Source organism: Vipera berus, assembly GCF_964194415.1.
Source record: "Vipera berus genome assembly, chromosome: 2".
Classification (NCBI taxonomy): domain Eukaryota; kingdom Metazoa; phylum Chordata; class Lepidosauria; order Squamata; family Viperidae; genus Vipera; species Vipera berus.
Window position 1 is genome coordinate 108,868,563 of NC_138203.1, and position 27,843 is coordinate 108,896,405.

At 45.6% G+C, this 27,843-nt stretch overlaps 1 protein-coding gene across 6 annotated transcripts in view; it reads left to right on the forward strand.

Moving 5' to 3' along the window:
- GSK3B (glycogen synthase kinase 3 beta) overlaps positions 1 to 27,843 on the forward strand; it is a 165,164-nt gene that overhangs the window by 19,659 nt on the left and 117,662 nt on the right. For all 6 annotated transcript variants that reach the window (XR_014025055.1, XM_081317168.1, XM_081317165.1 and 3 more), the window contains one exon: positions 6,558 to 6,751. Coding sequence is in view for 4 of the 6 variants with exons in the window: in XM_081317168.1 (XP_081173294.1) it covers positions 6,558 to 6,751 (194 nt within the window). In the remaining 2 variants the exon portion in view is untranslated. The remainder of the gene's footprint in view (positions 1 to 6,557; positions 6,752 to 27,843) is intronic.

Here is a 27,843-nt window from a genome sequence, read left to right on the forward strand (position 1 = left end):
GGAAAGGGAAGCATTCTCCTACCTTTTTCCTTTCTCAGCATCAGCAGGGACGGTCAACAGCAATGTTGGGCCTTCGCCTCATCTTTGTGCGTCCAGGGGCTGGGCCGGGCCAACACTTTTATATTCTCTCCTCTCCCGGAACCGCCAATCAGCTGGAGCTCAGTGCTGATCCTGTGCAAAGTGGTAGCAGGGTGGAGAGGAATGAGTTGAACTGGCGGCAGCACTGCAGAAGCCCAAGGAAGAGACAGCTGGAGCTGCAGGGCTGTCAGGGTTCTGCAGAGGATCTTCCTTGGGCTTCTGCAGTGCTGCCGCCAGTTCAACTCATTCCTCTCCACCCTGCTACCACTTTGCGTACCACCTGCCAGGTGACAAAGTACCACTGGTGGTACGCGTACCACAGGTTGAAAAGCCCTGCTTTAGTTAATTCAAATATTGTCATAAGATTTGATTTCTCTTCATTTCTTCCTTGTCCCATCCCACAGAGTTCTTCAAGACTTTAACAAGCCACTTCTGTAAATCCAGTAGGAAAAAAATTATTTATTTATTATTGATTGATTGATTGAACTTATATACCGCCCTTCTCCCATAGGACTCAGGGCGGTTCACAAGGCAATTAAAAATAACACTTCAATACAAAAAAGTTAATAACAATTAAAATAATTAAATTACCCTTGAGTAAAATATAAAACTTCTGTAACTCTAGTTAAAACCCAATTACAATAAGTTAAAAATTAAAATTCTCAGTCCTGGCCGGAAAGCTCAAAGACCCAGGCCTTCAGGTCCCGGCGGAACGAACGAAAATCAGGGGCAGTCCTGAGCTCTATGAGTAACTGGTTCCAAAGGGCAGGTGCACCCACAGAGAAGGCCCTCCCCCTGGGTGTTGCCCACCGGCAATCTTTTGCCGGCAGTACCCTGAGAAGGCCCTCCCTGTAGGAGCGCACAGGATGAAGGGAACTTGATGCCGGCAGCAGGTGTTCCCTCAGATATCCCGGACCCAAGCCATTTAGGGCTTTATAGGTCATCACCAGCACCTTGAATCTCACCCGGAGGGCAACTGGAAGCCAATGCAGCTCGCAGAGCAGAGGTGTTACATGGAAGCCCCCATCACAACTCGTGCGGCTGCATTCTGTACCAGCTGAAGCATCCGAGTGGTCCCCAAGGGCAGCCCCATGTAGAGAGCGTTGCAGTAGTCTAACCGGGAGGTCACGAGCGCATGAGTGACTGTGCGCAAGGCATCTCGGTCCAGATAGGGCCGCAACTGGCGCACCAGGCGAACCTGAGCAAAGGCCCCCCTGGTCACGGCTCCTATATGATCTTCAAAACTGAGCCGCGAATCCAGGAGGACACCCAAGTTGCAAGCCCTATCGACGGGGTAACACCTCACCCCCCATCATTAAAGATGGAATAGAATGGTTCACTCGAGATGCCTGTACGCACAGCCACTCAGTCTTGGCAGGATTGAGTCGGAGCCTGAGTCCCAGTCACTCTATTGGTTTATCATTTGTATTTTGCTTTTAAATTTTATAGCCTTCTTTTGTAGATGTGAAGCATTCTTTTTTAAGACATTCTCTTAGCTGTCAGTTGTAAATCCACTATTCATACCATCTCTATCTTATCAGCTAAAATTTGCTCTACATCTTTTGTTTCTTCAGTAATATCTTTTGGACATAGAAGCAGACATCATTACTGACATTCTTGATACTATGACTACTATTTTCTGATTTCAGTCTTCAGAAATCTCCTTTAGTATTTTCATTGTTAGAAGGTTTTGCAACATTTTACAAGTTTGTAAATCTTTCTCTAAAATCTTTGGTCCCCTCTAGTGTTCAGTTTTTGAACATGAAATTACTTAACTTTGCTTTGTCTTGTAAAAACCAAGACAGAATCTATTTCTGATGAGAAGTTGCTTATTATTTATAATTAATTTCAAAATCTGTAATAAATGTAAAAAATTGAGTATTCCAATTTTATCTGACTTCTTAGTCTATTTATATCTTTGATCTCAGAGATCAAAATCTTGTTTAGGTTTTTTGCTGTTTATTTCAGATTATTTACATTCTTTAATTTATGATTAAAATTTTCATTCAGGATTGAATGTAGACTCACCTGGTGTTTTCAACATCGTTCCAGTGGTCTCGAATAGCTGAGATGTAGTCAACAAGCAATTTCTGAAAATAATTATGAAGTGAGGTTTGCAAACTTAGTGTCTTTTAAAAGTCTCTACACAGTTGTGAGCAAGATAGCAAATCTGTCAATATCCATCTCGAGAATTCAAATAAAACTCTAGGTTCATTCTGTTTCCAAAATTGTTACTGTTTATTGAACACACGGCATGGTAATGTCAAAGCAAAACTAACTCTGAAATTCCCAGATACCAATTAATAGAATTAAACAATAATGCCAAACTCCTACCCTCTCATGTAGTTCATGTAAACAATTTCACATTGTTATGGGAACTGTCTGCTTCCTCGCCACACCTACTGTAGTGTCCTTGGAAAGGTTTCAGGCTTTCACGGTCTTCAGTGGAATTGTAGAGATTTTGTTTCTCCATCTAACCAATTCTAAAACAACGCCTCCCCTCCTTACTCTAATGGCAAGTTGAAATGAAGAGGCACGTAGCTGCCAAAGTTTCATTGTTGATATATTGACACCCCCAAAAGAAGAATGAATCTGGAAATTGTTTTTTGTCTAAAATGCATGTGGGCTATCTCCAACTGTCTCCTTATCCATAGTGGTTCCAAGGAACTGGTCTGCTCAATCCCAAATTTTCCTGTAGCCATTCTTAAGAAGTATTGTGTTTCCCCAAAAATAAGACCCGGTCTTATATATTTTTTTGTTTTATTTTCGGGTGATGTCTTACCCGCTTACCTTAGGACTGCTGCAGCCAGGCCTCTCATGACATGACACCAGTCATGCTGCTGCCTGAGTTCTTCTGCGGCCACTTGTGGCAGCACGCCATGTCGTGTATTGCATCGCTATAGCTGCTTGCACCAGGAGGCTGCATGACTCATTGCACCAGTGCTGCTGCTCATGGCAGGTCACGTGGCTCATCATGCCGGTGCTGCCACTAGCAGCAGGATGCCATGTGGCTTGTGCCAATTGCACTGGTGCCACCAATCGCAGCAGGAGGCTGCGTGGTATGTTGTACAGTGGCATGCGTGAGCTTAGTCTCACAGTCACCCTAGCCACCCTATCAGTATGGTGCTAAGCTGCAGCCAGCCCAGCCCAGCAGCATGGTATTCTGCAGTACAGTATGTGGGGTACTCTCACTGCCCTGTACTACCAAGGCCTTGTTCTCTCCCCCCCCCCCCCAGACAACTTTTGCAATTTTGGCCCTTTGTGAGACAGCTGCTGACCATGCAAGGCCTTGTTTCCAAAGCCCTGTAAGGAAAGTGCTATGTTCAACCTCTGAGAAGAAGGCCTGGCATGGTCAGCAACTGCCTTTCCTGGCCTTCCATGCTCACCTCTTCTTCAACTCCCCCTCTCACTAATTCCCTTCCACCCTCACATTTTTGCCCTTTTAGCTACCTGCACTCTGCTGGCTTTGCCTCTTGCAGGGAAAGCAGCTGCCTCATGAAGGGCCAGGCTGGGAGTGCTTTTTTCAGCAGTGGGAGCAAGAAGACAACAAAGACAGTTGGGAGCAGCAGAGTGCAGGGCAGCGGAGGGCAGGACAGTGGAATACAGGGTGCCCAAAGGGGCAGAGAGGAGGGAGATAGGTGGGTGTGAGGACTTGAAGCTCCTCTGCAGTTGCAAGTGCCAGGGCTGTTTGCCAAATACCTGAATTTGTATCCTGTGACTGTAGGGGCACTCCAAAAGATGTAACTTGGGAGACTGGGCGCAACTACCATTCGTTCAGCATCACCATAACTTTGAATGGTTGTGGAATTAATGGTTGTTAAGTAAGTTTAGATTGCAAATCTGCAAGAGCCTTCTGCAGCTGTCATGTGCAATGCAATTTTTGTCTTTGAATCCAAAGATTCGCACAGCTTTACTGGTCAACAGCTTTCTGCTATTGAAACAACTACAGACTAGATACTCTGTTGTAAGAGATGTTCTGATCAGGAATTAATGGGATGGGGAACTCTCTCCTGTTGCCAGGCAGATAGCAGCAGGAAGGCCTCTTTTGGTAGAAAAAAGCAACACAAGTAAATCAGCCATTGAAGATGTTCTCCTTGTCACTCCTTGTTGCTTCCTTTATTTAGAGATCAAATTATGATTTCTGATTATGGTTTGTTGCTGGGAAATAGTTTGCTTTAAGGATCAGATGAAGGTACAGTGATAAGCACAAGTTTTTGTTGTGTGCTGATTTTCCTATGACCAGGACCAGGAGGCCTTGCTCAAGTGCTCATGCCTCATCCTCTATTGGATTACTGTCATATGCTCTACATGGGGCTGGCCTCAAAGACCACTTGGCCATTACAACTATCCAGCATTCAGCAATGCACACAATTCTGGGTGTTTCATGATTTTCCCACGTTACATTGCTGTTGCACAAGCTGCATTGGCTTTCAGTTCCTTCCAGGTGCAATTTAAAGTGGCTTTAAAGCCATAAACGGCATGAGACCAGGTTCTCTGCAGAACCATGTCTCCTTCAGGATATCTGCTCCTACCATCAGGTCAGATAGAGTGGCATACTCCAGTGTTGCCATCTGACAATGCCTTGGAGGTGCATCTTTTCCATGGATGCCCTTGTCCTTTTTGAAATAGCTTCTCTGAAATTCAGGGGGCTTCTACCCTTTTAACCTTGTGGGAAGGTTGTGAAGTCCTGCCTTTTTACCCAAGCACTGGGCTAGGTTGGAAATGAGTTTAGCAAATGTAGAGTTGAGAGGATATTGCGGTGCTGTGGTTGTAAGTATGATGTCTTTTGGGAGAAAATTATATTTTTTCTTTTTGTTTTTCTGGACTGTTGTTATGAGCTGCCTAGCATTACCATGCATAAAATAAGTGGCCACATAAGTTTTGTAAATGAATAAATGAGTCACTGCATTACTTTTGAACTGTACTTTCTCCTTTTTTATGAGAATCTAAATTTTACACTGAGAATGGGTAATCTTTGCAAAGGGAAGGGTTACATTCAGTATTTTTGTATTATATTTTACTCTCAACATATATACATAAATGAATAACAAATTTTGTGTGGGTTGAGGGTTGCAAAATTGGTGGCATTACATGACGTGGGAGTGACTGGCTTTGTGGAGGAATAGGAATGTGTTTTTTTAAAGACAAGTACTGTATAGAATGCAAGAATTGGACCCATCCTACATGTGCATATCTCACAAGCACATACCCTTTTAATTATTCATTTTTCTTAGTTATTCTTTCTCTTAGATATCAGCTGTGAATTACTATGGGACATTAACAATCTGGTCCTCCGTTAGTTTACAATCAGTGGCTAATGAGGTCAAAATGTTTGGTTTTCTATTTTTAATGGTGGCAAGAAACAGTGATCTGTTAAATGCAGGTCACGTAAATCTATTGGTCAGAGGTAAAATTGGGGGACTTTACAGGGCATACCTTTTGTATCTAAGGTTAAACATTCTTTCATAGACATTAAAATATTATTTTCATAACATATTTATTAATATAGAATATTCTTGTAATGGCCAAATGTGGTTGGACGCACAAGGAATTTGTCTACAGTACATAAATTCTCATGTACATACAAACAACAAAATGATAATCATAAGATACCAATAGGAGAAGGTAATAGGAAAGATGAAAAGGATAATAGTAATACAGCCCTACTACATGGGTAAATATCCTTAGGCATAAGATAGTTCTGTGGGAATTAAGTCTTTAGCAAAGTGATGGCATGGGGAAAAAGACTAGTTGTTTTGGCATTCAATGTCCTATAGCGGGGTCCCAAGGCGAGGAATTGAAACAGTTTATATCCAGGATATGAAAGGTCTGTAGATATTTTCTCAGCCCTCTTTCTGGTCATGCAGTATATAGATTCTCAGTGGAAGACAAGCTGGTTGCAGTTGTTTTTTCTGCAGTCCTGACTATTGGTTGAAGTCTGTACTTGTCTTGTTTGGCTGCTGTACCAAACCAGACAGTTAAAGAAGTACAAATGGCAGACTCAATAATTCCTCTGTAGAAGTATGTCAGCAGCTCCTTGGGCAGTCTGAGCTTTCTGAGTTGATGCAGGAAAAACATCCTTTGTTGTGCCTTTTTAATGATGGTTCTAATATTAGGTGTCCATTTCAAGTCCTGGGAGATTATAGAACCCAGAAACGTGAAGGTCTGTTGATACTGTGTTGTCTAATATTGTAAAAGGTAGTAGAATAGGAGAATTCCTCCTAAAATCCATTATCATATCTACATTTTTAACTGTGTTCAGCTCCAGATTGTTCTGGCTGCACCACAGGACCAGTTGTTCAACCTCCTGTCTGTATGTAGACTCATCATTGTCTCGAATGAGGCCAATGACTTATTATATCATTGATAGGACCAATATATTATGTCATTAATATGACCAATATATTAAATTATGCCTTGCAAATTTTTTTCCTCCAGCATAGTCTTAACAGTATCTCATCTTTTTCTTGTTGTTCCAGGAGACAAAGATGGCAGCAAAGTGACTACAGTAGTAGCAAGTCCCGGACAAGGTCCAGATAGGCCTCAAGAAGTTAGTTATACAGACACTAAAGTGATCGGGAATGGATCTTTTGGTGTTGTTTATCAAGCCAAACTCTGTGACTCAGGAGAGCTGGTTGCCATTAAAAAAGTTCTGCAAGACAAGAGATTTAAGGTAAAGAGATAAAAAATATTCTTAAGAATAACTTCTGTCCTTCTCTTTCATTCCTTTCTGATTGATTTTTCTCCAAAGAATATATCATGTACATTGACATTCCAATATTTCAAATATAGTCTGGTGCAAAACAGAAATCTTGTGCTGAAATATAATGTATTTTTAATAAGTTGATAGATGGACAATAAATAAAGAAAAAGAAAAATTGACTGATTTACTGTTTTTATTTTAGTCATAAAGATGAGGGATTTTCCCCAAAAAACAATGTGGTTGTTTAGGGAAACTAATAGGATAATTTTAATAGATTAATTTTACAACAAGCGTTCAGTTACTATTTTATAGAATTCTTGCTTTGCACTAGAGCACAGTTTATTTTCATTATGCTCTATTGAATAACAGTTGGTTGAGTTATTTAGTGCATTGAGTTCTAAACCATGGTTTACAAAGTATAATGGGTGAGATTGTGTAATACTTGAAACATACATATAAATAGCTAGCTATTTGTAATGTGATTTAATATGTATAAGTTTTAAGTATTGCACAAGCATGGTTTAGAACTCAGTGCACTAAATAACTCAACCAATTATTATTCAATAGACCACAATAGCTAGCTATTTATAATGTGATTTAATATGTATAAGTTTAAAGTACTGCACAACCTCAGCCACTGTACTTTGTAAACCATGGTTTAGAACTCAATGCACTAAATAACCAATTGTTATTCAGTAGACCACAATGAAAATAAACTGCTCTATTTGTAATTTTACATACGGTTTTATTTACAAATGGCTTTTTAAAAACTTCTGTTCTTTGTTTATATCCAGCTAGAATGGCTATTAGTTTACAAACACCAAGTAGCACTTAAATTGCATTTTTATTCAAGTACATGAATTTCTGTATCTCATTCTACAAATGTCGAGATAGTGAAGTTAATTTTTAGCCCAGAAGTTAATTTTTCAAAAAACAATCTGGCATGATATTTTTAAAATTAAGGTTTGATTATTTGGTTATTTAAGGTTCGGTTGATTTATTAATTTATACTTGGTTATTTTTGAGTAAGTCTCCTTAAATTTAATATTATAAAAAGAAATTACATATATACATATAGCTGGACAGGTCATGCTCTATGGAGAATTCCAAATGAAAGCATCTCCAGAATTGTCTCTGTTCTTTGTTAAAACACAGTCAGTGAAGAGGAGCTTGTCATCGTTGTACTGCTTTTATTATTAGAATATATTTCCCTAACATTCTGCCAGTATTTGACTTCCTTTAATTAAAATTTATTGATCTGGAATGGTACAGAACAAATTTTGAGTGTCTTCCGATGACATTGTTTTAGATACCTGAAGGGTATTTACTCCTCTGTTCCCAAATGTTTGTTATTCAGAAGTATTGTTGCCAAGCCAGGTTTCCCCCAAGAAAACCTTTCATTTCTGTTTACTGACTGAAGAAATTTGTATTTGTCTTGGTTAAATCTTGCTCTGTTATTTTTGTGTGTAGAACCATAAAATTGTAAGGAATCTTAAATCTTATTGTCTTTAACTTTCCATTCATTGCAGGATCTATTAGATCATCTTTAACAGACGACCATTCAGCTTCTCTTTGAGGAGCTCTAGCAAAGTAGAACTCAACACTTTAAGCAGCAGCCTGTTCCACATACTGACATTTTATATAGTCAGGAACTTCCTATGTAACTTAAATTTACTTCCTTGTATTTTCAGTCTATTGGTTTTGTCTTTCCTTTTGAGGCAACAGTGAATGCCCACTTTCTCTTCTATGTGACAACCTCTGAACATATTGAAAATTGCTATCATATCTCCGGTTGTATTTTCTATAGTAGAAGTCCCCAACCTTTTGGGCACCAGGGACCAGTTATGTGGTTCTGTGGACCGGAGGAGCTGTGGTTTTGTGTGCTGCCTGCATCCCGCAGATGGGGCTTTGCTTCTTTGTGCAGCCCGATTGTTGACATGCTGCGGACCAGGGGTTAGAGCCCCCTGTTCTGTAGGCTACACATGGTAGATTCTTTGGCTGTTCTTCATCAGGTTTGTTTACTGATCTCTCAGTTTCCTGGTAGTCTTCTGAACTTGCTCCAGTTTGCTACTCTCATTTTTTTAATGGTGGTGCCCAGAGTAGACTTTAAATAGGAATTTGAATAAGGCAGAGTAGAACAATCACTTCCTGTGATCTGAATTCTGCATTCCTGTTAATGCTTCCCAAGTTGACATTTGCCCTGTTCGTAATACCTTAGTGCTGTTGGCTCTTGTTTAACTTGTAGTTGACAAGGACATCCAGATTCTTCTCATATATATTACTACTAAGCTAGGTCTCCCACAGCTTTTAATTTTCTTTACCCAAATTTGGAAGTTTATATTTTAGACATTTTACTCATTTCAGTTCATTGTTGGTATATTATAATAAGCTTACCCTCCCACCCAATTTTGTATCACAAGAAAATTTGATAAAACATTTCTTTTATTTCTTCATTCAAATCATTAAAAAGAGTTCAAGAGTATACATCATGGACCAAACTTTGATCTTCCCTAAAGGAACCATTGACTGCTTGATAGTTTGAGCTAACTGTTGATTCACTTAATTGTCATGGCATGCTATCTATAATTAACAAGTCAGGTGATGTGATGAACTCCTACAATTCCTGCAATTTATTAAGTATAAAACAGTGGAACAAAGTTCATATGATTAATTTGTTTTTGACAAATCCTTACTGACAATAATTATACATTGTTGTTAAGTTGCTTAGATTTGTTCAGTTTGTGATCTACTATGGAATATTCCAGGTCTAAGTATCACATTCAGTGATGTGCTCCATGGATATTGCCCTCTTTCTGCCATCTGGTACTTTACTTATTCTCCAGATATCTTAGAGATAATACAAAAAGATTCAAAAAACATTATTGTTCCTAGGATATATTAATCTGATCTTTGAGATTAAAACTGATTAAAAGTTAGGAAGTATTAACCTTATTGTATTTCTGTGAATCTTAACCTTCAATTTTATTCCTTCACGCTGAAGAAACGTTTATTTAGTGTTTTATTCTTCATGAACCTCAGATCATTCTATTCCTACTTCCACCAAAATGTATACCCTTTTTGTTTATGATTTTACTAAAGTTAGAACTGTTCTATTAGTAAAATAGCAGAATCTTGGTAGTTAAAATAGCAATATAAATTGTATTATAATCTCAGCATTTTCCAGATTAAAGCCTGTTGCTTTGATTGTCCTAATTTTCAAATAGGGAGATACAGCATACACAGATCTGGAATACTGTCTCGATCTCTGGGGCAATCCATATAATTGTTTTATTTAGATGTTGCATAACATCTACTGTTATTGACATTATTATCACATAATAATGCTAATAACAGGCTCTGGTTATTATCCAGAGTCCTATGGCTGGCCTATTCTTCCCTAGGCATTGCTAGCTGCTGCTTCAACGATAGTTGTTAGATTGGAATGCTTTACCTTCCAACTGTTACATCAGACAACTTGGGAGAGTAGTCCAGCTTCAACTACAATCTTTTTGGCCTGATTTTGCTGGGAGTCTAGAGATAGGGACAGATGGGATTTTGGTGAAGTGTGATGAGCAGATGCTGGTGATCCACTTCAGTAGGCCTTCGTCCAGATTGCTGAATGTTAGAGGTAGGGGCAACTTGTGGATATTTGTCCTGGGGTGGCATTAGATATGAGCATGGAGCATGTTGCCCAGTTCTAGGTGGGCATTGAGATGGGTAGAAAAAAACTGGGAAGGGAAGTGGGCAAGTAGTTCCATTGTTGTTGTGACCAAGGAGGAAGATATAGTGGGAAGTTGAGGGTAGGTCACTCAAAGGGGCATCAGGACCAGTGTTAAAAACCTGCCCTGTGTTCCAGATTTCAACATTCATCCTGGAAGCCAGGTCATTGGATCCTTGGTGGCCTTGGACTCCAGCAGCTGCTTCTGAATGCCAGACCGGTATGTAAAGACCTTCTTCATCCATAACTTAATTATGGATGAGGCAGCTGACCAGGCATGTATAACTCAGACCTGGGTGAGCATGCAGCAGGGGTGCCCCCCTTAGAGATATGCCCATCTGGATTTGGAGTCTGGCATCAACTGTCACTCTAGTACAGGAAGATACGGTAGTTGTTATCCAGGAAACCTTAATGTTTTCATAGGGCCTAGTCTGTACCTAGTTGCATACGAGTCTCTGGTTGAAGATGATTTTAGGAAACATTGCTATACTGGCCTTGGTTTCGCAGCAACATCCTTGCCTGAGTTGCTAGATTCTGTTGCTAGGTTGGTGGTGGAATCCCCAAGGGTTTCTTGGGCCTTGGGGGTTTTAATCTCCCTCTGGGTGACATTGAATCATAGGCAATTCAGGAGTTAACATGCACCATATGTCATGATTCCGACAGATGAAACTCTTCAAAGAACTTCTAGCATTGTTTACCTTAAAGAATCTTTATTTGAGTAGCATAGCATCGGTACTAACATAAAGCGCTTGCGTACCACCAGCCAGGTGCTAAAGTACAACTGGTGGTACGTGTACCATCAGTGGTACTTTAGCACCTGGCTGGTGGTACGCAAGCCCTAGCTAATTGTAGTGGGGGAGGGAACTAGTTAAAGTGGAGCCGCACAGACCTGGAAGAGATGAGCTGGAGCTGCAGAGCTTGGCAGAATCTCCAGGATCTGTGCACGTGGTGACATGGTAATTCGAGCTTCCGGTGCTCTCAGAAAAGAAGAGGAGGAGGAGGGCGGAGAGAAGAGAAGGTATAAAAGGGGCAGACTGAGAAGAGAAGAGGCTTTTCTTACCGAAGCAATGAGGAGAGACAGAATGAGCGGCCTGTTTTCAGAGTAACAGCGGCCCGTTTTTGGAAGAAGGGTGAGTGAACAACTGGCGTGTTTTGGGGGGAAGGGCAAGCAAGCAAGTGGCGTGTTTAGCAAGCACGTATTTTCAGACAAAGGTTGAATTAGCGAGCAAGTGAGCTGGGCAGGAGCCCAGGAGCGCAGCTACAGCTGATCCACGCTTTTGCGGAGCCGCCCAGAAGTGCAGATCAGCTGGAGCCCGGCGCTGATCCTGGCGTTTTTGCTAAATTAGCAAGCAGCATGTTTTCCAGCGAAGCACAAGCAAGTGAGCTGGGCAGGAGCCCAGGATCAGCACACGCAGCTATAGCTGATCCCGCTTCTGCAGAGCTACCCAGAAGCGTGGATCAGATGTAGCCTGGCGCTGATCCTGGCGCTTCTGCTAAATTAACAAGCAGCATGTTTTCCAGCGAAGTGCGAGCAAGTGAGCTGGGCAGGATCGGCACGCACAGCTACAGCCGATCAGCTGTAAAACCACATTTCTGCAATTTGGGTTAGTTTGGGGTAAATATTAAGGCAGCCACAGTTTATTTTCCAAATCTAGATGAAGGAAGTTTAGAAAGCTTCAAATGGGAGGGCTTCCTTCTTCCTAGATATCAGGCTGAGGAGGGATAGGAAAATCTTTTTTTTTGTTTTTTTGTTTAGGGGACAGAGAGGCTCCATTGAATGTGGCCTTTTGTGGGGGGAAGAGTGGAGGTTCTAAGGATTGAAAGGGGGAAAATAGACTGCTAATCACCTGGGAATGCAAACAAAGGTAGTGGGAGTCATCTCAAATTATGGACTGGTGATTTTTGTCTTGAAAAATGGACTTGTAGAAACCCTGGAAAGATAACTGGATTCTTCAGAAGGACCCAGTTGCCTTTCCTGTTTTATTAACTATTGCTGATTATTGCTAGGGCTCATTGGTCCAGAATTTTTTATTTCAATAAAATAGTATGTTTTATTCTTTTTTTATTGTTGCCTTAAGAGGAATTGGGAATCTCTGCCCAATCATATTTGCTGGATTATATTTCCCCTCAATCTACTCAGTATGGTCCTTCTACCTGTGGCTGTGGTATTGGAGTTCAGCAACAACGAATGATATAACACCCACATTCCACAATTTGAACGTTATAACTGCCATACAAGTGTATGTACTAACTCCCTTATCATTCAGCCCTTGCTCTGATGACTAGACGCCAAAGGCGCACGGAACGCTGTTACCTTCCCACTGTAGTGGTCCCTATTTTTCTACTTGCATTTTTACTTGCTTTCGAACTGCTAGGTTGGCAGAAGCTGGGACGAGTAACAGGCGCTCACTCTGTTACGCGGCACTCGGGATTTGACCCGCCAGACTGCTGACCTTCTGATCGACAAGGTCAGCGTCCTAACCCACTGAGCCACCGCGTCCCCCCCCCTCTCTCTCTATATATATGTATGTATGTATGTATGTATCTATCTATCTATCTATCTATCTATCTAATCTATCTAATCTATGTATCTGTATACACATATACATATATATACATATACATACACATATATACACATACATAAACACATACACACATGTGTATATGTATATGTGTATGTGTATATGTGTGCATATATATTTATATACGTATATACATATATACATGTGTGTGTATATATATATACACACACACACATACAGTACATATTTACACACACACATACACACACATATACATATATTTACACACCCACCCACCCACCCGCACATATATATATATGTGTGTGTGTGTGTGTGTGTGTGTACATATACACATACACACATATATACACATATACATATATATATCCATACATATATATATATATATATATATATATATATACACGTGTGTCTATACACACACATATACATATAAATATGTATATATATATACATATGTATATATACACACATATATATACATATGTATATATACATATGTGTATATACACACACACACACACATACACACACATACACATACACACACACACACACACACACACACACTGTGTGTGTGTGTGTGTGTGTGTGTGTATGTATATATATATGTGTGTGTGTGTGTATTTCCCCTTCGTGGATTCTTCAATTACATAGCATTCTTTTTAGGATTGGAGTTTTGCTTTTCTCCTTCCAGCTGTAACTCTAATTGGCTTGTAGCTCTAATTGAGCTCCATCCTTCGGAGGTCTCAACTGTTTTCACTGTTGTAAGTCTGTGGGGAAGTTTTTCTCAATTAGATAGCTTTTGCTGTAGTTCTTTCAGGATCTTATCTTTCTCTCAGAAGCTCCAGGCTGTTCTTTCGTGGCAAGCTTGTTGCGGCTGCTGTTTTGAATTCCAGCTTACCAGCAGCTGGCCAAGAAGAGGCTCTTCATCAGAAAGCCTTTTTTAAGCTGCCTTTTTCAGCGTGCTGATAGCATCAGAGGCACGCAAAGACTCTCAGAACTGCCTGCCTTCTCTCCTGAATTAAGGGGGAAGGACAGGTTGCTTCTCTTTTTTCACTACCAACAGTAGCAGCCGCCATTTTGGGTGCCACAATCGCATTGCTTTTACTCTGAAAAGACTTGTGCATCCCTCTTTGCTAGCTTGAGAAGGGGGGGTAGATTTCAGCCCCGCCCCCCCCAAAAAAAAACACCACAGGCTTCAAAGGTGCTTACCTTGCCTTCCAGCTCAGGGAAGTTGGTCCCTGAGCCTCTGGTCAGTTTGCAGGGGTCCTTTTTTAGGCTCCTCCTCTCACAATCATTGCAGAGGGTTCTGAGTTCAGATCCCTTCTGACTGTAGCACAATCATTGTTTGCCTTGCCCGAAACCTTTCAAAGTGGATGATCAAGTACAGGAGGCTTCAACTGTAGGTCTAGGCCTCAACCTAGCTGTCTCATTGTCCATTCCAACAGAAGATGTGTGCTGGCCGTGCCATTCTTGGCCTTGCTGCCACCAACTAGGACCAGTGAGCTGGCTGTTTATCACTGAGGTGATCTGTCACCACTAGGTTTCTACATGTGAGCTGGCTGTTATCACCAAGGTGATCTGTCGCCACAGTACACTTGGCCTGTGCTCCAAAGGTGCTTCAACTAGTCTTAAGGCCATTAGGAGCTTTGCAGGTGTGCCAGTTGTCCATTAAGTTGGGCCTGCAGCCACCATTGCCATAGAGTACTTATTGATCCCTGGGAGTGGCACACAGCCTCAGATCAGTACTCTGCTCCTCTGTTTGAGATCCCTCTCAGCATTCCACTGAGAGATCTCCAGATTGTGATGGCAGACAACACCGCACCTCAGGCTTCACATGGTACCCCCCAACACTCCTGTGCAATCAAAGCGTAAGTCCTCCAAAATGGAGGCTGCTGGAAAGCTCAAGGCCAAGGCCATCTTTGTCAAAAGGTCCTCCAAAGGCGGCAGAGAAAAGAGGCCAGCAGGAGGCACCTGGCCTTAGAAAGACAGTTTGCCAAGGCCCAGAAACAGGGCACGATGGGCGCTGAACAGGTCTCTTCTCCTCTGGCAGAGGACTCTGTATTTGGGCCACAGCTTGCTCCTCCCTCATCTTCCCAGAGGGTCTGGTCTCTGGACGGGGATGATGATGACCAACCTTATCTTCCCAGGGCTGAGCAAGAGGAGATGGTTTCCTTTACCTAGGGACCAGGTATCCGACTGACGCCTCCAGTCCCCAGAGCAACTCAGTCCAGGCCCGAGGCCACCTTTACGCCCACAGCAGCCGGTCTTCGGCCCTCAGAGGCGCAGGGAGTGTGGTCGCCGGAGCAGTTTGATTTCCCAGGCGGTCACCCAGAGATTGGCCTTACAATGTCAACAGAGGTATGCACCTGAATCGGTGGCCTCAGTGACACCGTCTTATCTCCCCCAGTTGGGAGCACCAGAATATTCTGACCCTATTTCTCCCACATGGTCTCCTCGCAGCGGAGTATCTTTTTCTGAGGAGTACGACCCGATGGAAATGCCCCTCTCGGAGGATGAGGATCTTACTCCGGACCCTCCTCCCTTTGTTGGTCTATTCAATCCGGCACTCTTTAAATCTCTGCTTCATAAGGCCAGCGCTACTGCTAAGATTGGTCCTGACCAGGTTCCCCATCCTGGTCCGTCCACCAGCCAAGACACAAGACCGGTATTTTCAGAGCATGTGGTCACTGAGCGTCACATCCCCTGTCCCCCTCTCTTCCTCAACACGGTACAGAAGCAATGGGGAACACCTGGCACTTTTCCCTCTCCAGGGGAGACAGACAAGAAGCTCTTTAATGTTGACCCGGCCTTATCGGAAGTGCTAGAGGTTCCTTCTGTGGTTGAACCTCTGACTCCACTCTTCTCCTTCTCCATGGTGTCCGGTGATATGGCTGAGACCTGGAAGCCGGAGGACAGGAAATCTGAACTTTCCTTCCGCAGGACCCACCAGGCCTCAGCATGGGTGGTGAGGGCAACCACATCCACCTCTTTCTTTGCCAGAACCTCCCTTCTCTGGCTCCGCCAACTTCAGGCCAGAGTACCCCCGGAGGAAGTCCGAATGCACCAGGACTTAGCCAAGTTAGTGGCTGCTTTGGAGTACATGGCGGACGCATCCGTACATGCCGCCAGTTTCTCTTCTAGGGCCATAGCCTCCAATGTTACCGCTCGGAGACTCCTGTGGCTCAAACATTGGCGAGCGGATGTTAAATCCAAGTGGTGCTTGGCAGTTGCCCCTTACTGTGATGGTCAGCTTTTTGGGGAGGCCTTGACACCTTATTTGGTGGAGAGCAAGGACAAGCGTAAGGTGATGTCACCCCGTACGTCCGCAGGCAATTTTTCCGGTCAGATCAGGATCGGAGTTTGCTCAGCCCTCCCGTTCCTTCCTTCCCAGGTCTGACCGTCAATTTGACTGACCGGGGACCAGAGACAGACCCAGGTCGCAATTCCAAGCAAAGCAGCCCTTTCGAGGCACAGGGGGGGCATCCCTTCAGAAAGTCTAAATGACTTCAGGGCGGTCTCCTCAATTGGTGGCAGACTGGCGTTTGTTCAAAAATGGGAAGCCACCACCACAGACGCTTGGGTCCTCAACACTATCAGGAGTGATCTGTCCCTAGAATTCATGTCCGTCCCTCCAGAGCGCTTCATTCCTTGTCCTCTGTCAGAAAATGCGGTCAGGAGGGCTCTCATGTCACAGGCTATTCAGCACCTCTTAGAAATAAGGGCCATAGAACCAGTCCCGGATGGGCAGCTAGGAAGGGGGTTCTATTCCATCCTCTTCGTTGTTCCGAAGACGTCTGGAGGATGGCAATACTCGATCTAAAGGGGCTGAATGCTCATCTCGCATACAAGAAGTTCAAGATGCAAACACTACAGTCCATCTTGGCCAGCATCAGGAGGGGAGACTTCCTGACATCCATTGACCTCACGGAAACATACCTTCACATTCCCATCCTTCCCGCCCACTGGAAGTTCCTCAGGTTTTGCTACAAAACTCACCATTTCCAGTACAGAGCCTTACCGTTCGGCCTTTCATCAGCCCCAAGAGTGTTTACCAAGATCTTGGTGGCGCTGACCGTGCATTTGAGGTCCGTCCCAGTATGCATACAGTGCTATCTGGACGACATTCTCATTCAGTCCCTATCGGTCCAGGCGGCTCAATCGGACCTGGCTTTGTCTATCAAGACTCTCCAGGACCACGGGTTCTCGGTGAATTTTCAAGAGAAACATCTTCAATTTAACTTTACAACATAAAAATTCTCAGAAAAGAAAAATAGAGAGTAAGCAGAAAAAAACAGACAACTGAATACTAGACAGAGGAGAGATTTCAAGATGGAATTTAACAAAAGGAAGTATGACAACCCAGATGGAAAATATTTAGAGGAAACTCTGGACATAGAAAAGATTACAAAATAAGTTTGAGGACAAGAAAAAAAGATTTGGCAAAATGGATTTTGCCAGGAAAATTACGAGAACTTGAGAGACAAAAATAATAAAGAAAAGAAAGGAAGGAAGGAAGGAAGGAAGGAAGGAAGGAAGGAAGGAAGGAAGGAAGGAAGGAAGGAAGGAAAAGATTTTCAATGAATACGAAGGGGCGAAACCTTCCTATAAAAACATCTTACCTGTTTTGCCTTTTGGACCTGCAACAACATTTATAAGGTTATGGGAAGATTCTTTGATTCATTGAAGCATATTGAGCAGGAAAGATGTTGGGCAAAAAAAAAAGTCTAAAGTGAGAATTAAGAAATTAGATGGTGGGAATTACCAGAGTGAGTATTTAAAAATTAAACATTTGTTTGAATATGGTTAAAGAAATAGAAAGATTTTGAATATAAGTGAAGATTAGTTTAAGAGGGAGGAACCCCTCAAGTAACATAGTATGTCTTCTTTCTTTTTTCTTTTGTGTTTGGTTTTTTTACATGAGAAATATAAAAATGTTGGGATGGTTTATATAAAAGAAATGCTTTCTCTGTTTTGTCTTTTTTTTCTCCTTATTTTTCTTTTAAGATACGAGAAATGTAAAAGTGGGATGACTTGTATAAGAAAAAAAATACTTGAGTGTAACTAATTTTGAGAAAATCTTAACCAGTAAGAACACTTTGAATATTGTGGGGAAAACAAATTTAAATAAGAATTTTGTAAACAGGATTTATGATGAGGCAATCAAGATGATCAGTGAAAAGAAGCTTTATATTGATGTTTTTATTATTTGCAGAAAAATGAGAAAAATGTCTATATATAATTGTCATTTATTTAAATAAGAACTGTATTAATTTAAGGTTGGCGAAAGAGAATATTATTGGAAGAAAAGGAAATCAATAAAGCTTATTATATGGACTATAGAGGGCTAGTTTGCTGAAGGAAACCGTTTGAATAGCTCCTGTTTCATGGTTCGTGTCTTGTTTTTGCTCTGTTTGCTTTTGTGTCCATAAATTTGGCAGGCTTAGTTCCAGCCTCTTACCTTTTTGTAAAAGGGGTTGTCCCTGCCTTATCTGCAGGGCCGGTAGTAGGCTGGTACAGAACAACCAATGCCATTTCCGTGCTGTAGCCAGGTCTGAAACTGGACTGATACGGGTCCAGATAGTCCGCTTCCTCCAGGAATTGCGGGAGCTAATGCGCCACCATACTCTCAACAACCTTCGCTACAAAGCGAAGGTTGGAGACAGGACGGTAGTTATTCAACGAGGCCGGGTCCAGAGCAGGCTTCTTGAGGAGGGGCCTCACCACCGCCTCTTTCAAGGCGGAGGGGAAGACACCCTCTGTCAAAGAAGCGTTGACCACTGCTTGGAGCCAGCCCCCTGTCACCTCCCAGGTGGCCAAAACCAGCCAGGAGGGACATGGGTCCAATAAACAAGTGGTAGCGCTCAGTTTACGCATGATCCTGGGAATGAGCCAATCAGATCATAGTAGGATTCAGTTATTGTTGTCATGTACTGAAGCTGAGAGGAGGACATTTGTCAGTGTTATGTGATTGCTATCAAGTTGGTTGTGTTTTTTTTGTGTTCTTTCATTTAGTGAGCTTGTAAAATGTAATAAAATTAAAGTAATGGTGTAAAGAGTTGTTGATTGGTTGCCCAGAAAGCAATGTAAAATAGTATTATTAAGTGAACAAGGCTACAGTTATAAAGAAATTAGAGGAAAAATTGGTGGAATCTTAACCAAAGGTGGCATTTCTACTATACACTTTTCCCAAAAGGTTTCCACAATTTTGGCCACTACTGTATAAGGGGGGAATGAAACAATGAAAGCACAGTGTCTTGGATTTTACAGGTTGTTGGAAAAGTACTCGTTCATTTTACCAGATGCTGAAAATAACAGAAATCTGAAGCAGATTTCCTGTACTAGCAGATGCAACTGATATAAAATCTGCACGAAGAATGGTCAGTGAAGCATTCTGGGTTGTCTATTTTATCTTTCCTAATAAGCTGTAACCAACTTCCTCACTTAATTTTGCAAAACCTGTGGGTCCCACGCCATTCCACATACCTGCAAGAAAGCAGCTGCAATCCGAGTACTCTAGCTCAGGGCTTTTCCAGTCGCCTAGCAAGTGTCAAAAACTTGATGACCCACCCCCTCCCAAAAAAGGAAAAAAGTGATAAAGTACAGTAGTCCTCAATTTACAAGAGTTATCTTAATGACTGAAGTTACAAAGGCACTGAATAAAGTGGCTTATGACCATTTTTCACTTATGACTGTTGCAGCATCCCCAGGGTCATGTGCCTCCCTCCTTCTCATCCCCGTCTCCTTCCTTCCTTCCTTCCTTCCTTCCTTCCTTCCTTCCTTCCTTCCTTCCTTCCTTCCTTCCTTCCTTCCTTCCTTCCCTCCCTCCCTCCCTCCCTCCCTCCCTCCTTCCTTCCTTCCTTCCTTCCTTCCTTCCTTCCTTCCTTCCTTCCTTCCTTCCTTCCTTCCTTCCTTCCTTCTCCCTCTCTCCAAAGTGCAAACACGCGTGTCCTCCCCCCGCCCCCATGAGCTTCTGCAAAGCACAAAGGGAGTCCACATCCCACCTGACTACTCTGAAGTACAAATGCGCTCGTCCTCCCCCCACCCCCACAAGCTCCTGCAAAGTGCAAATGGAGGCCAAGTCCCACCTGCATCCTCTGGTGCAAACGTGCGTGTCTTCCTCCCCCTGCAAGCTTCTGCAAAGCGCAAATGGCCACGTCCCACCTGCCTCCAGTGCAAATGCATGCGTCCTCCTCCCGCCCCCGCGAGCTTCTACAAAGCGCAAATGGAGGCCATGTCCCACCTGCCTGCTCCGAAGTGCAAACACACGCGTCCTCCTCCCCCACCCCCGTGAGCTTCTGCAAAGTGCAAATGGAGGCCACGTCCCACCTGCCTGCTCCGAAGTGCAAACACACGCGTCCTCCTCCCCCTGCCCCGCCGCTGCTCCCATGAGACCATGGAGCCTTCTTTGGATGGGGAGAAGCCGTCTCCTGTGGACCGGTGTCTAGGGGCGAAGGGAAGAGCCCCCAAAGGGCAGAGATGGCCGGGGATGGGGGGGAGAGATATAGGAATGTAGGGTGGGAGTCAATTGCGGGGATTATGTTCTGCTATTGGGCAGGGGAGGCTGAGCTGCTGGAGCAGAGAGAGAAGACGACTAACCAAAGTCAGGAGGCCACCATTGAAAGGGATATTCCCTGTCCAAGCTTGGAGAAAAAAGAGAGCGTGCGCCCAGCTTCTCCCTTTGTAGGCTGAAGCAGAGGTGTTGGAAGATAAAAGGCCTGCATGGAGTGAGGAGTTCAAGGAGTATGGGAAGAGCGATGCTGGGAGAACTTCGGGAAGGCTCCGTTCAGGAGGAGTGGAGTGTTGAAGTGGAGGGCAAGAGAAGTGAGGTTGGCCTCTTTGGCGCAGGGACGCCCTGAAAGCATCCTTTGATTTGGAAGAAGTGAGATCGGGGCTGGGAGGGGCTTGCTTGGATCGGACGGGGGGCTCTCCGGACAGCCAAACTCACGGGCTCCCTTTGAAGAAGGGGATCCCTTCTGGTGATCCTTGGGAAACGCACCGTTCCTGGTAAATCCCCCCCCCCCAAAAAAAAATAAAGCAGAGGAAAAAACTTCTCCAAACTTTAACTAGCACCCTCATAGAAGGCGGGCAGCGGAGGGGCGGGAAACATCTGTGGAGGGATTAGAACTTCCAGCCGTCTTTGGGAGGAGCTGCCGGCAGCGACGAGCGGAGGGCGAAGACCTGCTCGCGGGATTAAGGGATGGTGGAAAGAGCGAAGTCCGTCCTGTGGCTTCCTTCTCTAGGACTTGTCTCTGGCTCCTTTCCAGGTGAAGGGCAGCTTGGCCAGCCCATTCCCTGGCCGGGTGCTCGGTGAGGGGAGCAAACCGACACCAGGGCCAGGCTCCCGGGGAAGGAAAAGGCATTCACTCGGCGCAGGAAAAGTGAGGTGCGCTGTTGCGTGCAACATGGAAATCAGCCCCGTCGAAGGCTCTGAGCCATGGCCGGCTGGACGAAGGAGGCCCTGCTCTGCTCTGCTCTGCTCTGCTCTGGTTCCCTTCTCTGCAGCTAGAGAGACCCTGGTTGGGCTCTGGGAGACCCTCCTGCGCTTCCTCCGGATGCAATCGCATGATCCCAAGGGAGAAAGCGCCGCTGCCTCTTCCTTCAGCCCGGCCTCAGGCTTTGTGGGTTGCTGCAGAGAAAATCCTCCCGATCTTCAGACATGTAGAGGAATTTCTCTCCCTCTGCGGCTGTTCGGGGAGATCCTGGTTTTCCTTTCCTGGCTTGGCTCGTCGCTTTTCCTGCGCTCTCTTCTTTTTTTTTTTTTTTGAGTCGCACTGCTCACCTTTTTTGCCCATTTCCTTTGTGGCCGGCCAGGCTTGTGTTTGCCTCTGCCCTGCATGGCTGTACCGCTCGTGCATGCGATCAGCCTCCGCACCAACACTGCCAGCGCCCACAATCTGCCTGGCCTCCCCTACACCTGCTTTACGCAGCTCCTCTAGGGCTGCAGAGCAATTTCGATTCCCCCCCCCGAGCCAATTTGGAGGGAGGCAAGTGGCCGCTATGTGCCCGAAAGCAACCCTCTGCCATGACACGCCTGACAGCTGTTCTCCTACAGAGGGAAGTGAGTGGCCGCTATGCACCCGAACCTGGCCGTCTGCCTCAATGCACAGGGCGGCTTTTCGCCTCCGGCCGGAGCCAAACAAGCACACCAGGCCAAACCAGACATTTGCCGTAATGCGCAAGGCAGCTGTTTGCCTCCAGTCAGAGGCAAACAGCCGCCTCATGGCAAATGTTTGGTTTCAGCACGGCGTGGATCTTTGCCTCCTGCTGGAGGCAAACAGCCAGTAAATGGGGTGGATCTTTGCCTCCAGCCGGGGACAAAGAACCAGCAAATGCCTCCTCTCGGCCCCAGCCTTGGCCTTTTGAGAGAGCAGAACCCCCTTCCGCCCCCATAGCCCAGGTGGCTGGCTCGATTTGACCAGGAGCGAGGTGGTCACAGCCGGCCTTTGACTCCTGGCGGCCCACAGCGCAGTGAGTAGCAGCCTGCCATGGCGGGGGGAGGGAAGATTGGCGCCCCATCAGTCCCCCAAGCCCTGGCCGAGCCATCACAAGGATTGCCGTGCCGCTACCGCTGTTCCTCCCCTTATGGATTCTCCTGCTGCTGCCGCCATTTCCCTGTATGGATTGTCCTGCCGCCACCATTTCCGCCCCCCATATGGATCACCCTGCTGCCGCTTGGAAAAGGCCTCTTCCCCACAGATCTAGGGCTGCACAGCGATTTTGCACAAACACACCATGGCCGATCCAGGTGGTAGAGGCCGCTTTGAAGCTTCTGGAGCTCGCATCCATGGCTGTGGGGCAATTTTGTGGTGCCTCAGCAGCCTGGATCGGCAGTAGGGAGGGTGCAAAATCGTTGTGTGCCCTAGATCCATGGGGCAGAGGTCTTTTGCAGGCCTCTGCCGCCCTGATCGTCTGTTTAGGGGGGGGTGCGAAATCGTTCCGGAGGCTTACCTGGACTCATGCTGCAGCTGCCTCCACCATCCAGCCCAGATCCGCCCAGCTCTTGCAGGTGCTCCCTGACTCTTAGTGCAGAGAGAAAGAGAGCAAGAGCGCAGGAGCATGTGGAGAGGGGGCGGGGCATCTTGGCCCCGCTTCTCTCTTGGGCTGTGGCACGCGTGCCATAGGTTCACCATCCCTGGCTTAGAACAATAGTTCTTAAAACTGACCAATTACTTATTTTATTTTATTTGTATCCACTCCAGTCTTTATAATTTTTACAAATAACTCAAGACAGCGAACATTTCCAACATACTTTCCTCCTTTTATTTTCCCCACAACAACTCTATGAGGTGGGTTGGGTTGAGAGAGAGAGAATGGCCCCAAGTCACCCATCTGTCTTTCATGGCCAAGGTGGGACTTGACTCACAATCTCCCACTCTTAGCCTGCTGCCTTAACCACTAGATCAGTGATGGCAAACTTTTTAGAGACTGAGTGCCCAAACCGCAACCCAAAACCTACTTATTTATTGCAAAGTGCTAAGGTCGCATCAGCATTGCGGTGCCCTTGGGGGGATAGGGGCATATCTCACTGGGTGGGCGTGGCCGGGGATGAGCATGTCCCACTGGGTGGGCATGGCCAGCTCAATGTCACTCGCATCAGGGGTGCCTGTGCAGGTTGGGGGGGGGACCCGAGGGTCTCTGGTGGAGGGGGGTGGGATTGGGGCGAGTGCCAGGGCATGGTTCACTGGAGAAGCTTCACTGTCCCTCTCAGGCCATGCAGGGGGGCCCTGGATGGTGACACAGACTGCCTGGAGCCCTGGGCATTGGAGGTCAAGTGCCCAGCCTGGCCCTTGATCTCCCACATCATCGGGACTCCACAGCCCTGCCTAGCCCAGCTGCACTTCCCTGAGAGGGCGCCCAGCTGCTCTTACCTTCTCGAGGCTGCTGCTGCTGTGCTCACTCTCCTGGACCAGGTTGCTTATGGTGGGTGCAGGAGCGCAAAGTCCATGAGTTAGAGGGAGGCCTGTGCTCTCTCCATATGAGGAGACCTGGCTTTGTAACTAAAGCATCCTCAGCAATAGGATGGGAGACCACCAGGGGATAGCAAAAGGGCAACAGGGCTGCTGATGGCCATGTGCTCATTTCCCTGAGGGGGCAACCAGCCACATTTACCTGCTCCTTGAGGCTGCTGCTGCTGTGCTCGCTCATCTTGGCCAGGTTGCTCATGGTGGATATGGGAGGGTGACGGGGGGGGGGGTGAGGCTTGTGGGTGCCACTCCAAGGTGGCTGCTTCATCTGGCGGGCTGCAATAGCGGCTTCCCCTCTGCTTGTGAGCTTCCCGCGCTGGAAGAGAGTGGAGGGGTGGCAGGGCTCCTGCTGGACAGGGCTGCTGCTGCTGGTGCCGCCATGGCAGGCATGAGGCGAGGCGGGTTGCGAGTGGCTGGGCTGTGCGGCCCCGAGGTGGGCAAGTGTAGTGAAGGTGGGGGTGACGGTCCCGGACCACAGCTGCGCTTCCACCTTTCCCAGGGCGGCCCCCGCAGACGGAGTGCAGCGCAGGGCACCAGCATGCCCCACTGCCACAGAAGCGGCCTGCCGGAGCAGCCTCAACTCCACCCCCACCAGGCCCTTGTCCTGGAGCCTCCCACTGCTGGAAGCCTGCAGCAGGTGGCAACGGCATAGCGGGGCTTGCAAAAAGCGGGGTGGGCGGTGGTGGCTGCTCCCTGTGCTGGCCAAGGGCAAGGAGGGCAAGGCCGCTCCTGCTTGAAAGCCAGGTTTCAGCGGCCAGCAAGGCACTCGTGCAGGGCTCTCCCAGGGCTGGCGGGCCAAACGGGGACCAGCCTCCCCCTCTCCGCACTAGAGCAGCACCCGCAGAGTCAGCCCTGTGGCCTGGCTTTCTCTTGCAGAAAGCAAGCTGAAACTGAGCGAGAAATTGCAGGAGCGTGAGATCGGCGTTTCTCAGCACACGCCAATTCGTGCTTTTGGCAATCTCCCTCGCTTTCCACTTGCGGAGGTCAGGGCCAGCCGTACGGATCAGCTGGCGTGTCTGTACGGCTGGCCCTGACCGCTGACGAGTTTCAGTTGCCGGAGGTCGAGGCCAGCTGTATGGAGTCGCCAACAGGGGGGGGGAGGGAGTCAGGCGGGCACGTTTTTCCCTCCACACCCACATTCTGATGGCTTCGCCTGCCCTGGCGCGCATCAGGAAAACAAACCTGTGCCTCAATTCCCACCTGCTGCCGCGGGGAGGGCGCTTGCCATCTGGCCGCTTTGCTTTCCCCTCCGGGCACATCGGGAAGAGTACAGGGGGGAAACTCTTGAGCCCTGGGAGGCAGGCAACGTGAGGGCCGTGAAGGGTATTGCAAGCTCGCCGGGGGGGGGGGGAGGAAAAGAAGATGGACACGAACGGACACAAACACCTACCTGCCAAGGGAGTGGATGGCTCTGTCCCCTTCAGGCTCGCACTTGCTTCTGGGGGAAGGACAACACAGTTGCTGCACAATGAGTCCCAGGGGAAGGCGGGGCTTGCTCTGCATCTGCGCTGTTTGCGCGCCTTGGTAGGTTCCTGCAGGCCGCCGCCAAGCAGCATGTTTTCCGGCAGCAAGTGAGCTGGGAAGGACCGGGGGGGAGGCTGGGGGGGAGGAAGGCGACACCATGTACCACCAGCGAGGTACTCGCGTACCACCTGTGGTGCGTGTACCACCAGTTGAAAAGCCCTGGTTTATTGGACACCCCAGCTCACATCTAGATGGCAGTTGTTACTGGCCAATGAGTGACCATGGGGTCAACAAGCTGCAGCTGCTGCCAGCTACCACCAGCCCCCACGTTCTCACCACCCTCTGTGCACATGCCCAGGCAGAGTGCCTGGCCAGGCTGAGGTGGGCTGAAGTTGAGGGGGCCAATCCCTTGCCATCTCGAGGGCAGCCCCTTGCGCCAGATCTAAACACATCATGGGCCTGATCTGACCCATGGGCTTTGAGTTTGACATGTATGTTTTACAGAGCCATTGAGGCCATTTGGAAGTTTTCTATATTGTACAGGAACCATTTGTGCTTCCGTTTGAGATGCAGAGAACACAGACTCATCTCCAACAGCGTGCGCCTGTCTTCAACAGTGAAGGGACACAGTGCAGAAAACACCTTGCAAGCCAAGGTTCCATACACATTTGCACTACTCAGGTGACCCTGAGGACACAGAGAACCTCCAAATGACCTCAACAACTCTCTAAAAAAATGCTAGTGACCAGCATCTGCAAGGAATATAAATCCTTCCATTCTCCACCATCCTTGGGTGAGAAGCGAAGTTCCAGTTGCCTCCTGAAAAAGCACCTTTGGGACTCACTACTGGGATTGGTAATGCAGGAAAAGATGGCCAGAGACATATCTGATAAATTTGTAATGATTTTTTTCCTAGACAGTTCTGATGTTTCATAGATTCAGAAAAGGGTGATCAAATATTTAATGGGTGCAGCGCTCAGCATATTTAAGGAAATTTTTCAATGTTGGGGAAGGTGTTATTTATGTAAAGAGATGTGCTAAAGCAGACATGTCAAGCTTGCGATGTCACATGACGTTGCGCAAAGTTTCGGAGCTTTTTCGCCATTACCGGCAATGGGGTGGCCGTGGCTTCCCAATGATGCGTCTGGCCCGGGGGCTGTGAGTTTGACACCCCTATGCTAAAATCTTATGTACATTTATTCATGGAGATAAAAACTATCTCTCTGGAGTTTAGATTCCTCTCCCCTTAGTTTTTTTTTCGTATTCTCATCATAGAGCCATGTAGTTAGAACAAGATTTTTAGCCACTGAATTTAGTGTGGAAAATAATTACTTATAAAAAATCAGATGTATGTATGATGATTCTAAATTATTCTTGATAATTATGGTCTGAAGATTTAGCAGGGGACATTCCTGACCCTCTGCTGAGTCAGGAGATCCAGATGAAAGTGTCAGATCTGAGATTCACTTGAACATAACCTGTAAAAGAGAAACTTCTTATCTCAGGATAATTTTTATTGTGTAGCTCCTAATGCTATATTCTAATTATACTGATAATAAAACAATAATATTATTCCAGTAAAAAAATAAATTTGCAGCAGGAATGTAGGCAAAAATTATTCCTTGACCTACATTCCAAAATTAGAGAAAAGGTTTTGATGTTCTATATTGCATCTTGACATGTACTATCATATCTCTGTTCAGCTTGGTTTCTAGTGCTAATAATGCCCAGCTTTCAATCACTGTTTGTAGGACTTATTGTCTAGGCCTCTGATCGTTCCGCCTGCCCTTCTCAGAAATTGTTTGAATTTATCTAAATTGTTCTTAAAGTTGGAGTGCAGCTGGAGACACAGAGCTCAAAACAGAGTTTCATCAAAGTAAAAATAATTTAAGTGCATGTCTTTATTTGTATTGTTGCAGCCCAACTTTCTATCTTTATAAGTAAATATGTTTGTGAAACGAGGGCATGTGTTTCTGCCTGTAATTTTTCTCAGGTTTCCATTTGAGGCTTTCTGTGTATTACGGCTTTTGACCACCAGATGTCCTTGCTTATCAAAGATCAAACTTCTAATCTAGTATTTTTCAAACTACAGAAAATGTATTATTTCATCTAACCTCCATATGTCAATAGTTGCCACAAATAGTTTCCAAAGAGATGAAATTGTTCCAGTCTTCTCCAAACTTCAATTAAGTTGCAGCTGCTGCATGGCTCTTTTCCAATGACCTTGGTATTTTGCCTTTTCCTTCAGCTTATTTTATTTTTATTTTGAGACCACTCACAGTTGATTCTGTACTATCAAAAATAAAATAGCAACATTACAAACAACTAATACTTTAACATTCTTATTGAAAAAAAATAAATGAA